At 45.7% G+C, this 13916-nt stretch overlaps 1 protein-coding gene across 1 annotated transcript in view; it reads right to left on the reverse strand.

Moving 5' to 3' along the window:
* Nucleotides 1-13916, reverse strand: part of STRA8 (stimulated by retinoic acid 8) — a 396440-nt gene that overhangs the window by 68429 nt on the left and 314095 nt on the right. The window contains exon 4 of the mRNA XM_044087171.1: nt 4875-4983. Coding sequence (XP_043943106.1) covers nt 4875-4983 — 109 coding nt within the window. The remainder of the gene's footprint in view (nt 1-4874; nt 4984-13916) is intronic.

Here is a 13916-nt window from a genome sequence, read left to right on the forward strand (position 1 = left end):
AGCCATCCAGGCCATGGAGAGGGCACTTGCCTCAGCTGGCAAAGCTCATTTGTCTGAGTCCTCTCCCCCCTCTGTGCCACAACTGCCACAAGCTTCAAATGCCAGACACCGGGCATGAGAGCCTCAGGTTTCTCCTCCTCAGGAGACTCCCTCTTTGCAGTCTTCCCCAGAACCTCCCACTGAGGAATAACCCTGCAAAGCATCATGTAAGAGGTAGCACATGGACTCCACTGAGGAGTCATTGACTGAAGATACGGATTTTGATGACCGGGAAGGGTCCCCATGGTCACCCTCTGATGAGGTGTCCTTTGGTGACATCCTCGAGATCCTTAGATAGAGGGGTGACTGGAAGCCCTCTAATCCTTCCTCTGATGAATCCGTATTCCTGTAGGCTTTTCGTGCCCGGCCTCTTACCTCCTGCGTCACCCTGCCTGCCAATGAGCTTGTTCTGCTCATCTGGCAGTGTGCATGGAAGGCTCTTGAAACCATGGAAGCGATACCTAAGAGACCACATAAAATATTATCGCCCCCAGCTGAGCACCCCCATTGGTCACGAGGTCTTCCAGTAGATGCTATGGTGGTGGCAGCTGCTACTAAGAAGGATTTGGCTGAACAGAGCTAAACTGTCCATCCGCCCAACAAGGAGTCCCGGGCGATTGACAGATTAGGGAAGCGTGTGTTTGCTTCATTAACCCTCGCTGTAAGGTCACTGAATTATTTGGCACATTTTACCACGCTTCAGCGAGATCTTATCAACCAGCTCTCTGAAACCTTGGCAGGAGCTGTTTCTGACGAAGTCCGTGATAATGTGGCTTCTCAGACAGCCATCCTAGAGTCCATTTCTAACTCTTCCATGTGTCTTATTTCTCACGCAATAGAAGGGGTGGCTAGAGCGACAGGCGCAGGTATAGTCACCAGATGACATGTCTGGATGCGCCTTTACGACTTTACGGACTCCTTTAAGGCTTCCTTCATAAATGCCCCCATAGAGGCTGCTTCTTTGTTTGGCCCTAAAGTCAAGGATACGCTGGCAAGGTGCGAACAAGATGGCAAGACCCTGTCTGCCGTTGGTGTCAGACAATCCACTCCTCAGCGATTCTACTCCAGAAATCAGAGGAGCGGAAAGATCTGGCACAAGAAATCACATGGTTCTTTCCGGGATGCACGTGCCAAGTTCTCCTCTAGAGGCAGAGGGAGAAACTCCAATGGAAGACACCCCTTTCGAGGCAGAGGAGGTCTGCAAAACCGGGATTCCAGAGATTCTTTCTCTGACCAACCCTATTAAAGCATTGCCCGACTGCTCACCTCTGAAAGCAGTCGGGGGTCATGTCTCCTTGTACCCCACTGACTGGCAAAACATAACAACCGACCCTTGGATACAATAGATTATATCCAGAGGGTATCACATCCCCTTTCATCTTTGCCCAGTCTCATCAAGAGTATTACCCGATGTTCCACCCAGTCAAAGGGAAACAGCAGGACACGAAATCCAAAAGCTGCTACAAAAAAGAGTCATCCAGATGGTCCCCCCAATCCAGCTAGGATCCGGTTTTTACTCAAGGTTCTTTTTAGTGCCAAAAAGACAGGGGACTGGAGAACAAGTTTGGATCTCAGTACACTAAACAAATTTGTAAAAACAGAGAAATTCCAGATGGTCACGGTTCAGTCTATCCTTCCTCTTCTGGAAGAAGACAATTGGATATGCTCTGTAGATCTTCAAGATGCGTATTACCACATAAAAATGGACAAATGCTCAAGAAGATAGCTCCGCTTCCATATAGGAGCCAGTCACTCTGCAGCCCCCACAGTGTTCACAAAATGCATGGCAGTGGTTATCGCTCACTTGAGACTTCAAGGATTCCAGGCGTTTCCATATCTAGATGACTGGCTCCTCACCGCCCCCACCAAGCATCTACTGGAAGAAGCTCTGCAGTATGCTCTCTTAACAGCTCGAAGCCTGGGAATCACTATAAACTGGGAGAAATCCAACACAACCCCAACTCAGTCTTTGGAATTTATAGGGGTATTGTTGGACATGAGAAATTGCACAGCATCCCTTCCAGAACACAGACTTCAGAGAATAAGACAAGTTCAACCGCTGCTCTATCACCACAAATCCCCAGCTCGATCTATACTCCAACTATTGGGGTCAATAGTAGTCTCGATTACCATTGTTCTTCTAGCCAAATTCCACATGAGGCTTCTTCAATGGCTACTTCTCACTCAGTGGTACCCTCTACAGCATCCTTTGTCTTTTCAGATAAGTGTAACTCAGAGATGCAAGCAAGATTTACTCTGTTGGACACCCCAAAATCCCCAATAATGGTCTCGCCCTTTCAACCCCCATCAACCGATAGCCACGGTGACCACGGTCACCTCCCTGATTGGGGGGCGGGCTATGTCAGGGAAACTCAGTCCAAGGCACCTGGTCAGAGACAGAGGCCCTTTTGCATACCAATGTCCTGGAACCGAGGGCGGTGCTTCTAGCATTGTAAGCATTTCACTCCATCCTTCCGTCAGGGACTACTGCGATCCAGACAACATGTCAGTGGTCTGGTACATCAACAAACAAGGGGGCACCAGATTTTACCCATTATGCCGAGAGGCCTTGAGAATATGGCAGTGGGCGATAGCTCACAACCACTTTCTGAGTGCAACACACATTCCCGGGTGTCCAATGTGATAGTGGACAAATTGAGCAGGTGAATTCTACAGCCTCACGATTGGTCCCTCAATCCTCTGATAGCGGCAAAAATCCTCAACCGCTAGGGCCAACCTTGCTGTGACCTGTTTGCCTCCCCAACCAACTACAAGTGCAGCAACTACTTTGCCCTGATCCCCCCTCGGGGACAGTCACCAAGGGACCACTCTAGTCCACACTTGGCTCTCGGGTCTTCTTTATGCTTATCCTCCTCTCCCCCTCATCTCCCAATTTCTAAAGAAAGCACGACAATTGAAGAACAAAGTGATCCTCATTGCTCCATATTGGCCTTGACAAGTCTGATTTCCCTTCCTCTGGCCTCACCTGCTAGATCAACCATGGATCCTCAATCCATTCCCAACATTGATCTCCCATCCGCAGGGTCTGATTCACCCTAATCTAACAACCCTGAAACAGACAGCTTGGTTTCTCCACTTCCAATGACTGCCAGGCATGAAAACTTTCGTCCCCTGTGTACAATATTCTTACTGCATCTCATAAATCGTCCACCAAATTAATCTATCTTAACAAATGGAAAAGGTTCTCTCTATGGGCAGCAAATAAACAATTAGACCCCTTGTCAGCCCCAGTCTCGGTGGTATTGGATTAGTTATCACATCTTTTCCACTCTGGGGAGTCTTTTTCTACTATCCATGTACATTTAGATGCCATCTCAAATTTTCATTTTGGTTTTCAAGATTCTTCACTTATGTCACACAGACTCTGCAAGACTTTCTTGAAAGGGGTTATCCACCTAAAACCTCGCTTTAGAGAACCCGTACAACCTTGGGATTTGGCTTTGGTTCTGCAAGCTCTAACAGCTCCCCCTTTGAACCTGCATCTTCATGTGATGTAAAATATCTCTCTCTTGGAAAACTTTGTTTTTGATTGCAATCACATCGGTCAGGCGATTGTCAGTACTCCAGGCCTTATGCATCAAACCTCCCTATCTTATCTTCCATAAGGATAGGGTATCACTGAGAACTAATTCTATCTTTTTACCAAAAGTGGTGTCAGAACGATCTATCAATTAGTCTATTGACCTACCAGTGTTCTTTCCTAACCATTCTAACAAGGGACAGTATTGCCCGCACTCCTTGGATGCTCATAGGCAATTACGATTTTATCTGGACAGAACAAAATCTACCCGTAAATCAGACCAACTGTTTCTGGCTTTTTCTGGACCTAGATGGGGTCATCCTGTATCAAAAGCTACAGTGGCTTCATGGCTGAGAAATTGTATAACCTTTATCTACAACAAAAACAATCTCACTTTGCCTCATAGAGTCAAAGCACATTCTACAAGATCTATGGCAACTTCAGCAGCTTTCCATGCTAAGGTTTCCCTCAATGATATTTGCTCAGCTGCAACTTGGGCCAAACCTCATACCTTTATTCTTCTTTATTAGCAGCTTAAGTAACCAAAAGAAGCATCCTGGAAGTCTGGAACTAAGTGGTAACCCAATACATGGAGTTTCCTCTAGAAGCACGATTAAAATATTTAAATTATTTTGCGCAATATGAAAACTGAATTGTAGAATTAACATAAATGTTTATGACTTGTCCAGCTAGTTCTGGATTTTAGAATTTATAAAATTATTATTTTTTGTCACCTGGGGGGTTGGAATATTAATACAAAAATGGATTTTCTATTTTCTAACTGCACTGAATGTTGCACCTTCAACCCATATCTCATTCAGTTCTTACACTCACTCAGGAAAGAAATGAAGATAGTCTCACCAAGGAAAAAATTAAAAGATATTTGCAAAATAGCACTTTTATGAGTCTACTGACTGCTGCATAAAAACCCATGAATGTGCAGACCAGAACTTCAAAAAATAAAGGAAAATGTAAAGCTATACATCATTGTAAAGCAACAACATTAAATATATGTCCTATGTACGGTGATAAATATGTTTATTCTGAGAGACTATTTCTTAGCATGCACACTAAAAGAAAAGAACGTTGCATCCAGTTCCCTGACAGAATAAACAAAACCTATTTCTCTATAAAGTAGCACCACATGTAACACTGTAAAATGTAATAATTTAATACTTTTCAATACTTAGTCTGCACAAGATGCAAAACTTGTCATGGGATATATTAACCAATGGTCTTCTATTTAAACAAAGCACAAAGAAAATCCTTCATACACTAAGACCAAATGTGTTACCTGGGAAGCCGCAGTGCCACATAACTCAGTTTTAATAAAATTAACAATGTGTCTGTAAAGTTTGCAGTTCCCCTCTGGATTTTCAGAAAGAAGACCTGAGAAATGAAGACTGGTAAAAAAAACAAACAAACAAACAAAAAAAAACAACAGATGATACATAAATATGGACAGAATTTAAAAGCAACTTAATCTGAACACATTCAAATTTTAAAAAGCTGTTTTACTTTAACAAAATTGCGACTGTACTTCATAGTTACGCCAAGAATATCACATCTAACTTTGGTGTTTGCAAATACACTATATAAAATATAAAGTATTTTCTTATAAAACTCGTCAAGGTTGTGAATTATACAGAATGAGTTATTTTCTGTCTATAGTTTGAAATCTTGACTAAAGCCAAATCTTTGTAAGTATCACTGCTACTGTAGCCTAAAGCGCAAGGGTTGTAACCTGCCCATGATATAATAGCAGGCTATTCTCCAAAAGTTTTTGGCTCCCCTCTGCACATCTGCCAGGCTGTTGTGGCATTAGCTCCAAAGGGAGAAAATAGCAGCCTGGGTGCCAGAAATACTCAATGATTTCTTGCTTCCCACGACAACACTACTTTGTGATTCACTGGATTGATAGTTTGCAGATAAGTCCTACTGAGGGAACTCTTTCACACAGATTTCATATTTTGTCTGTTTTTGACTAAAAATTATACCAGGTCTCTTTAAATAGATTAGCATTTGTATGCTTGTTTACCTTTTCACTAGAAACATCTCATTATACAGGATATTTTTAGCTGGGGTTAATTACTTCTGTTTTGGGCACTTTTTGTGGTAAAAATGTCCTGTTTTTGTACTTTTTGTGCTTTTTAGTTGAAAGACTCCGGCATCTGTAAGGGAAAGTAAGCTGCGTACACTCTGTGGCAAGTTACCTTCCGACCTTCTTATAAGAGCTATGCTTACCAGGGAAAAGATATTCCTCGATATTTGGGAACAAAAGTGTACTGTTTGCGCATTTATTTTTGTTATTATTGGGGCTGTTGTGGTGAAGGGGAAGTGTGTGTAGTGCTTTGAAAATTTAACTGAATACTTACCTTCCAACCAAATCCTTCAAACTGTACTTACTGGTAAAAAGGTTTCTCTCTTGGCAGGAACATGGATTCCTTTACTGGTCCTACCGTTCCTTCTCTTCCTGCACCTAAATATTAAAAAGGTATTAAGAAGCCCTTGTCTACTCCACAGGCTCAGTCAGTGCCTCAGCTGCTAGTGGGTAACTCAGCAGTAGCCACCGCCAGTTTCTCAAACCACTTACTGATTTTGTGGGATGCTCTAATGTAGTCCCTACTACCATCATGGACCAAGAGTTAACTGCATCCTCTGCAGCTGTTCTGGTCTCCATTCTCGGCAAGGCAGAACCACTTGCTTCAGTCATGGGAATTTTTATGGGAGGTTTTCCTGAGGATGGGGTGAGAAGTGATGGGGGCTAGGTAAAGTACCTGTTTCTCAGGTTGAAGTGTCATCCTTCACTCAATATCCATCTAGGGATGCCCTTAGGGAAAAAATAGACATAATTCTTCTGAAAACTGTTTTTGTTAATAAAGATGAATTACTTACCTTGGCTAAGGGCTTATTGCAGGGTTTTGAATCCTGCTGAACAGCTGAGCAATTTGAGTCTAAATCATAGTTGCACTATTCTTCAGAATACTGTATCACAGGATACTGTTAAGGACAGAGGAAGGGTCTCATCAGTGTTTTCTTCACGTCCCTTACTCTGATTCTGAGAAGAGTGATTCTTCAATTCTTCTGCAGAGGAATTTTTTTTTGCTGAGACATTGTCCAGAATGCATAATTTATTTCAGTGGGAACAAGTGGATGTTCAATCTCCTTTAAGGAGATATTATGACATGATGCAAGTAGATATGCCACACTGTACTTCAATTCCTCCTATTATGCCAGTGTTGAAGGATGCTTTTGATTTAGCCTGCTGTATTACTGATAGTAAATCTTCAGTCCCTAATAAGGCAGACCAACTTTATAAAATGTCTCCATCTAACAAGTATTTGTTTTCCCATCTCAGTTTTGATCCTATTGCTAACAAGGTTTTGGTCAATGCAAATCCTTCTCCTTCTGATAAGGATGGTAAAGCCTTTGACAAGTTCGGGAAGAAAATCGTTTCTTCTTCAACTTTAGCCTTAAAAGTTTTGTGCTACCAGGTTCATAAGCTGAAGCAGATGGTGGCTTATGTTGACACTGAGGAAAGAATAGTTGTGTAAAATCTTACCATAACCATAGATGCCCCTCTCTTCTATTTTGCAGTATTCTTTACATGAAGGATGACTGCAGTACGTAGTCCTGACGTCCGGCCAGTATACAAAAGCCTTTTATCGCTGCAGGGTACAAGAGACGCTGCAAGCAGGCCTACAGACAGTGTAGGCCATAAAAGTGAAGTCCGCATGTACCATCTTCAGAAATGAATGCCCCAGTAGGAAAACCAGCTTAAAGAACAAAAGGAGGAAAATATACATCACAGAAAAAATACAAACCAGGGGGATGGTGGGAGAGACAGTGTACTGCAACATAAAAAGGACATCTACGGTTATGGTAAGATTGTACACAACTATTCTATGTCCTTCTGTTCCTATGTTGCAGTATTCTTTATATGAGGGAGAGTACCATAGCTCATGAAGAAGAGATGGAGGGGGAAGGAGCAGAGGCGCTCTCTAGAAAGGCAAGAAGAATGGTTCTAGGAAAACCCACTCTGGATCTGGAGATGCCATCCAACTTGTAATGCTTAGTGAAAGTGTGAACAGAAGTCCAAGTGGCTGACTCCAAAATAGTAGTATCCAAACCCTTGAAAAAGGCACCAGAAGTGGCAACAGCTCTAGTAGAATGAGCCTTAACAGGGGAAGAGAGACTCTTTCCATGAAAAACATAAAACAAAATGACCTTGGAAATCCAAGTAGAAATTGTCTGCTTGGAAACAGGCCTTCCTAGAGTCCTGGGATGAAAAGATACAACAATCTGATCATATTTCCTGATAGCCTTAGTTTTATCCAAATAAAGTTTGGGTTGTCTATGCACATCCAATGTTTATAGGACCCTCTCACTAGGGGACTGTGGAGGGGAAAAAAAGGTGGGGAAGTTAATTGGACTAATAGCACAGTCTTTCGAGTACAACATTGCAAGAAAGCTGTGACTGCAGGTTCAAAAGAAGCTACAGTGAGTTTTTCCAGAACATAATTTAGATCCCAAGGAGGGGGAACAGATTTCCTGGGAGGCTTTATGTGAAGGATGCCGTTTAAGAACAGTTTTACCTCTAATGTAGAGGCCAACTGAGGAGAAAAGGCAGAAAAGCAGAAATGGCTGATAAATGAACTTTAACAGAAGAATGAGAGAACCCAGCCTTCAGCAGTTCACAACTCCCTGGTGGGGGAAGTAGAAGCGAAGAAATTATGCATTTGGCGTTTGAGGGAGAAGCAAAAAGATGACAGGGTTGCCCCCAAGCGGCAAAAATCTTCTTCGCTACTTGAAGTTGAGGACCACTCGTGTGGAGAAAGGATAGTGCGACTGAGCTTGTCATAAGGATGTTGGACTTTCCCGGAATGTCGCGTTGCTATCAAGCGTTTGGTGGAAATTGCCCATTCCCAGACTCTCATGGCCTCTCGACAAAGGGGTAAGACCTGGTTCCTCCTGCTTGTTGATATACCAGACTACGGACATGTTGTCTGTCTGAATCACAATAGTCCCTGTAGGAAGAAGCGTGGTGAAGTGCTTGCAACGCTAGAACACCGCCCTCATTTCCAGGACATTTATATGCAATGGCGTCTCTGTGGGATTCCGTGCCTTGGACAATCTTTCCATAGAATGCCCCCCACCCGAGGCAAGAAGCGTCCGTGGTCACTGTGGCTCGGGAAATGCAGCGCAAAAAGGTCTTCCTGCTAGGGGCTCCGGAGAAAAGCCACCACAGAAGGGTACGCTCTGCGACCAATCGGGCGTTTAGAGATGAACAAAGAGAGACCACTGAACTTGAAGGGTCCATTGAAGAACCCGCGTAAATGCATGAATTAGAAGCGGGATAGCTGCGCCATAGAACCTAGTGCCCTCAGGACCGAAGCTGCAGTTGGAGATGGTTGCAGGATTGCTGTCACTTGACACCTCAGGCTGGCGATACGGTCTGGGGTGAGGAAGGCCATTGATCTGGTGTCTAGTCTTCCTCCTATGAAATCTATAATTTGAGTTGGATTCAGAAAGATTTCTCCAGTTGATCGTGATGCCCAGCCTTGGTGCTAGTTGAAGAAAGTAATCCCTGGCTGAGCATAGAAGATGCCTTGATGAAAGTACTGCCGTCAGAAGCCAGTCGTCCAGATGCGGAAAGACCTGTAATCCCTGGAGCCTCAGGTGGGCGCTACCGCTAACACCTTGGTAAACACCCTGGGGGCTGAGGTGAGACCAGGGAGGACCTGAACTGATAATGACTGGCTCCCAGCGGGCGAAGAAACCTCCTGGATCGTCTGTCCATCAGAATGTGGTAGTGCGCATCCTTGAGGTCTATGGAACACATCAGTCGATTCTCCCTCAAGGAGTATAGATTGCAGGGTGACCATCGGAACTTTTGCTTGGTTACTGACAGGTTCAACAGGGAAAGGTCTAAAATTGGTCCTAAGTCCCCGTCTTCTTTGGCACCAAAAAGAACCTGGAGTAAAACCCTAATCCGGCTGACATTGATCTGGGGGGCGGCTGGATGGCTCTTTTCCTAGCAGCTGCTCGATTTCGATAGCTGCCGCCTCCTTTGGTCGGGTGGAACATCTGGGAGGCTGCGAGATTTGGGAATCTTGAATAGGGGTATTGAATATCCTCTGGATATAAGTGAAGCACCCAACTGTCTGTTGTTATGGACTCCCAAGAAGTCAGGTGCATCGAAAACCGCCCCGACTGCCTCCAGAGGCGGACAGCCGGGCAACCCTTCAGGGCTGCTGCGTGGAGTCTCTCAGAGAAGGGTTCTCTGGACCCAAATTGCCAGGAGCCCCCCTGCCTCTGGCACGACGACCTCCCGTCCTCCTCTGCCGCGGAAGGACTGGTTATCGAGCAGGTTGGGACTGCTGCGACTTCGGAACCACATCTTCTTCTGTCCCTTTTGGTTCTTAGAGAAGGACCTCTGGGGAGCTGAAGCGGACTCCGGCGGCAGACAGCGTCTTCCGTCCTAGCTCTGGACTAATGTCTAGAACAGTCTTGCCAAACAAGGCAGAACCATGAAAGGGCATTAGCGAAGGTCGCCTTGAAGGGCTCTGCAAAATCACAATGGCGGAGCCAGGCCTGTCGCCTCATGACAAGGCCTGCTCGCTGGCTCTAGCAGCTCCCTCAGTAGCATGAGACAGCAGCCGCATAGATGTATTGGATACTGACCTGAGGTGGCCATTGGGTGGAGTAAACTTGTTTATCCTCCTCGAGATGGACTCTGGGGGAGATACAGCGTATTCTTTAATCAGATCGCTGCATCCTAATGACATGTGCCATGTAGTTCAGCGCTCTCAAGGAGAAGGTCGCTGAACTAAAACTAAACTTCCCATTGCGATCCATCGAGCAGGACTCCTTGCCGGAGGATGGGCGGAGGGACTCTCCTGGGCCAATTCCCTCTTCGTGGCTGCAGCCATCATCATAGCATCTACTGGGGACCCTTACTCCAGTGGAGTGCGGTCTGATGGAGGAGAAAGAATGCGGTCCGAGCAGGGATAGGCTCAATGGTGTCCGGATCCTTCCACGCCCTGATGGATATAAGATCCACCAGGGGTCAGCAGGAGGACACCCAAGAGGTAGAAGGGCCCGCCTCGAATGCCTCCAAGAACACAGACTTCGTCCGAAGAAGCCTTGGGGCAGACCACCCCCCTGATCCTTAACATCTCCATGATGTCTCAAATGAGGCGTCCTCAGGGGTGACCTAGGGAGCCTTCCCCTTCATCCAAGTCCGTGTCTTCAGTGGCCGGACTCAGGGAGTCCATGTGCCTCCTCTTGCACTTACGCTTCCGAGGTACTTCATGGGGGCTGTCCGAGGAGTACTCTTCAGCAGATGGATGTTCCAAAGGGAACCACTTGGGACATCGGCGGGCTGTCCCTGGGACGGCTGGTGGGGGCCTCGCCCAACTGCAATGGAGTCCGGGTTGGAGCCGTGGCAGGGACCGGGGTCGGATGTCCTCGATAGTGCCCTTTCCATAGCGTTGAAAGCCGAGGGGAGCCAGCTTCTCTAAGCCCGAGCCGACCCCCACTTTCGGATCCGGCGTGCGGATCGGGTCAGGCGAAACCGTCGGATCCGAGAGACCAGTGTGCTCCGACCTGGGCCGGGCGAAGACACCAGCTCCCTGGATCCGTGGCTGCGGCCCTCGGCTCGAGAGGTGGGTCGAAGTACCAGCACTCAAGGGATGGGGACGGATCCGAGGTGTGCCGACCTATCGGATCCGACCACCCCGGATCCAAATCTGCACGCAGCGCCCGAAAGCTCCGAACCCGTGGTATGGGTGGGAGAAGGAGCTAATGGGGGCGAAAAAAGGGGTGAAGCCCCTCCCGGATGGGGGCCTGGAGCACTCCCATTTGCATTTGGGCCTGGATGAATTTCCTCATCATCCGGTCCATATCAGCTTCGCTCATTGAAAAGGTCGATCTAGAGGCCACGGAAGCGGACCTAGAGAGCCGTCTCGGTGACCTCCTGGAAGGCTAGCCTCCTCCTCCTCGGGTCCAGGAGAGCCGAGGGGAGTGGAGCCGAGGAGAAGGAAGGCTAGAATACACAGGGGAGGGCTGTTTAAATGGAGGAGCAGAACTAGAAGCCGGCTCTCCTCTTGTGGTGCTTCTCCTGTGCCTCTCCTTCTGTCTCTCCCTAGAAGAATCCTTCCCCTCCGGCAGCTTTAAGGGAGGTTGAGTCCCAGCAGGAGGGGAGAACTCACAGCAACAGGTTGCTGACTGGAAGGGCAGAGGCGAAGCAGTATCTGGGGGTAAAGACCGCCAGCACCAACCGACCTCCGTTCCCTTAAAGCCGAGGTTGAACCCTGCACAAATGGTACAACCAGAAGACAGGTGTTCAACCCCCAAGCATTTAACGCAGTGTGGCCATCTGCTGGGGACAGCTTATGGCCACACTCATTATTCGAAAAAACAGCCTTAGGGGCTTCAGACATTACACCTAAGGCCTAAAACACACACACACAAAACAAACTACGAAAAGCCGAGAAAAATTAACTAAAGAGGAGGAAAGCCTGAACCACACACAACACTAACTAGATTAATAACCAAAAAAGAGAATTTGAAAACTTTTCCTGTCAAAAAATCTACACTTATCTCAACCACGCCAGGAGCTCTAGAATTCCGTTGCTTCTTGGCGGCAAGCGAAATCTGAGGTCAGTCAGAGACTTAACAGGGTTATGAGTAAGAGGGAGGAGCTAGGAGCTCGGAGCCTAAGCTTTTGAACTGCCGGCTCGGATCCGAGATCGGATCCGATACCCACAGGTTGCAGACGAATGAAGTCTGCCTACTTCAGATCATCTCATTATACAGGATATTTTTAGCTGGGGTTAATTACTTCTGTTTTGGGCACTTTTTGTGGTAAAAATGTCCTGTTTTTGTACTTTTTGTGCTTTTTAGTTGAAAGACTCAGGCATCTGTAAGGGAAAGTAAGCTGCGTACACTCTGTGACAAGTTACCTTCCGACCTTCTTATAAGAGCTATGCTTACCAGGGAAAAGATATTCCTCGATATTTGGGAACAAAAGTGTACTGTTTGCGCATTTATTTTTGTAATTATTGGGGCTGTTGTGGTGAAGGGGAAGTGTGTGTAGTGCTTTGAAAATTTAACTGAATACTTACCTTCCAACCAAATCCTTCAAACTGTGCTTACTGGTAAAAAGGTTTCTCTCTTGGCAGGAACATGGATTCCTTTACTGGTCCTACCGTTCCTTCTCTTCCTGCACCTAAATATTAAAAAGGTATTAAGAAGCCCTTGTCTACTCCACAGGCTCAGTCAGTGCCTCAGCTGCTAGTGGGTAACTCAGCAGTAGCCACCGCCAGTTTCTCAAACCACTTACTGATTTTGTGGGATGCTCTAATGTAGTCCCTACTGCCATCATGGACCAAGAGTTAACTGCATCCTCTGCAGCTGTTCCGGTCTCCATTCTCAGCATGGCAGAACCACTTGCTTCAGTCATGGGAATTTTTATGGGAGGTTTTCCTGAGGATGGGGTGAGAAGTGATGGGGGCTAGGTAAAGTACCTGTTTCTCAGGTTGAAGTGTCATCCTTCACTCAATATTCATCTAGGGATGCCCTTAGGGAAAAAATAGACATAATTCTTCTGAAAACTGTTTTTGTTAATAAAGATGAATTACTTACCTTGGCTAAGGGCTTATTGCAGGGTTTTGAATCCTGCTGAACAGCTGAGCAATTTGAGTCTAAATCATAGTTGCACTATTCTTCAGAATACTGTATCACAGGATACTGTTAAGGACAGATCAGTGTTTTATTCACGTCCCTTACTCTGATTCTGAGAAGAGTGATTCTTCACTTTCTTCTGCAGAGGAATTTTTTTTGCTGAGACATTGTCCAGAATGCATAATTTATTTCAGTGGGAACAAGTGGATGTTCAATCTCCTTTAAGGAGATATTATGACATGATGCAAGTAGATATGCCACACTGTACTTCAATTCCTCCTATTATGCCAGTGTTGAAGGATGCTTTTGATTTAGCCTGCTGTAGTACTGATAGTAAATCTTCAGTCCCTAATAAGGCAGACCAACTTTATAAAATGTCTCCATCTAACAAGTATTTGTTTTCCCATCTCAGTTTTGATCCTATTGCTAACAAGGTTTTGGTCAATGCAAATCCTTCTTCTGATAAGGATGGTAAAGCCTTTGACATGTTCGGGAAAAAAATCGTTTCTTCTTCAACTTTAGCCTTAAAAGATTTGAGCTACCAGGTTCATAAGCTGAAGCAGATGGTGGCTTATGTTAACACTGAGGAAAGAATAGTTGTGTAAAATCTTACCATAACCATAGATGCCCTTCTCTTCTATTTTGCAGT

This window comes from Protopterus annectens, chromosome 11.part0 (assembly GCF_019279795.1).
Source record: "Protopterus annectens isolate FY-2018-M chromosome 11.part0, PAN1.0, whole genome shotgun sequence".
Lineage (NCBI taxonomy): Eukaryota > Metazoa > Chordata > Ceratodontiformes > Protopteridae > Protopterus > Protopterus annectens.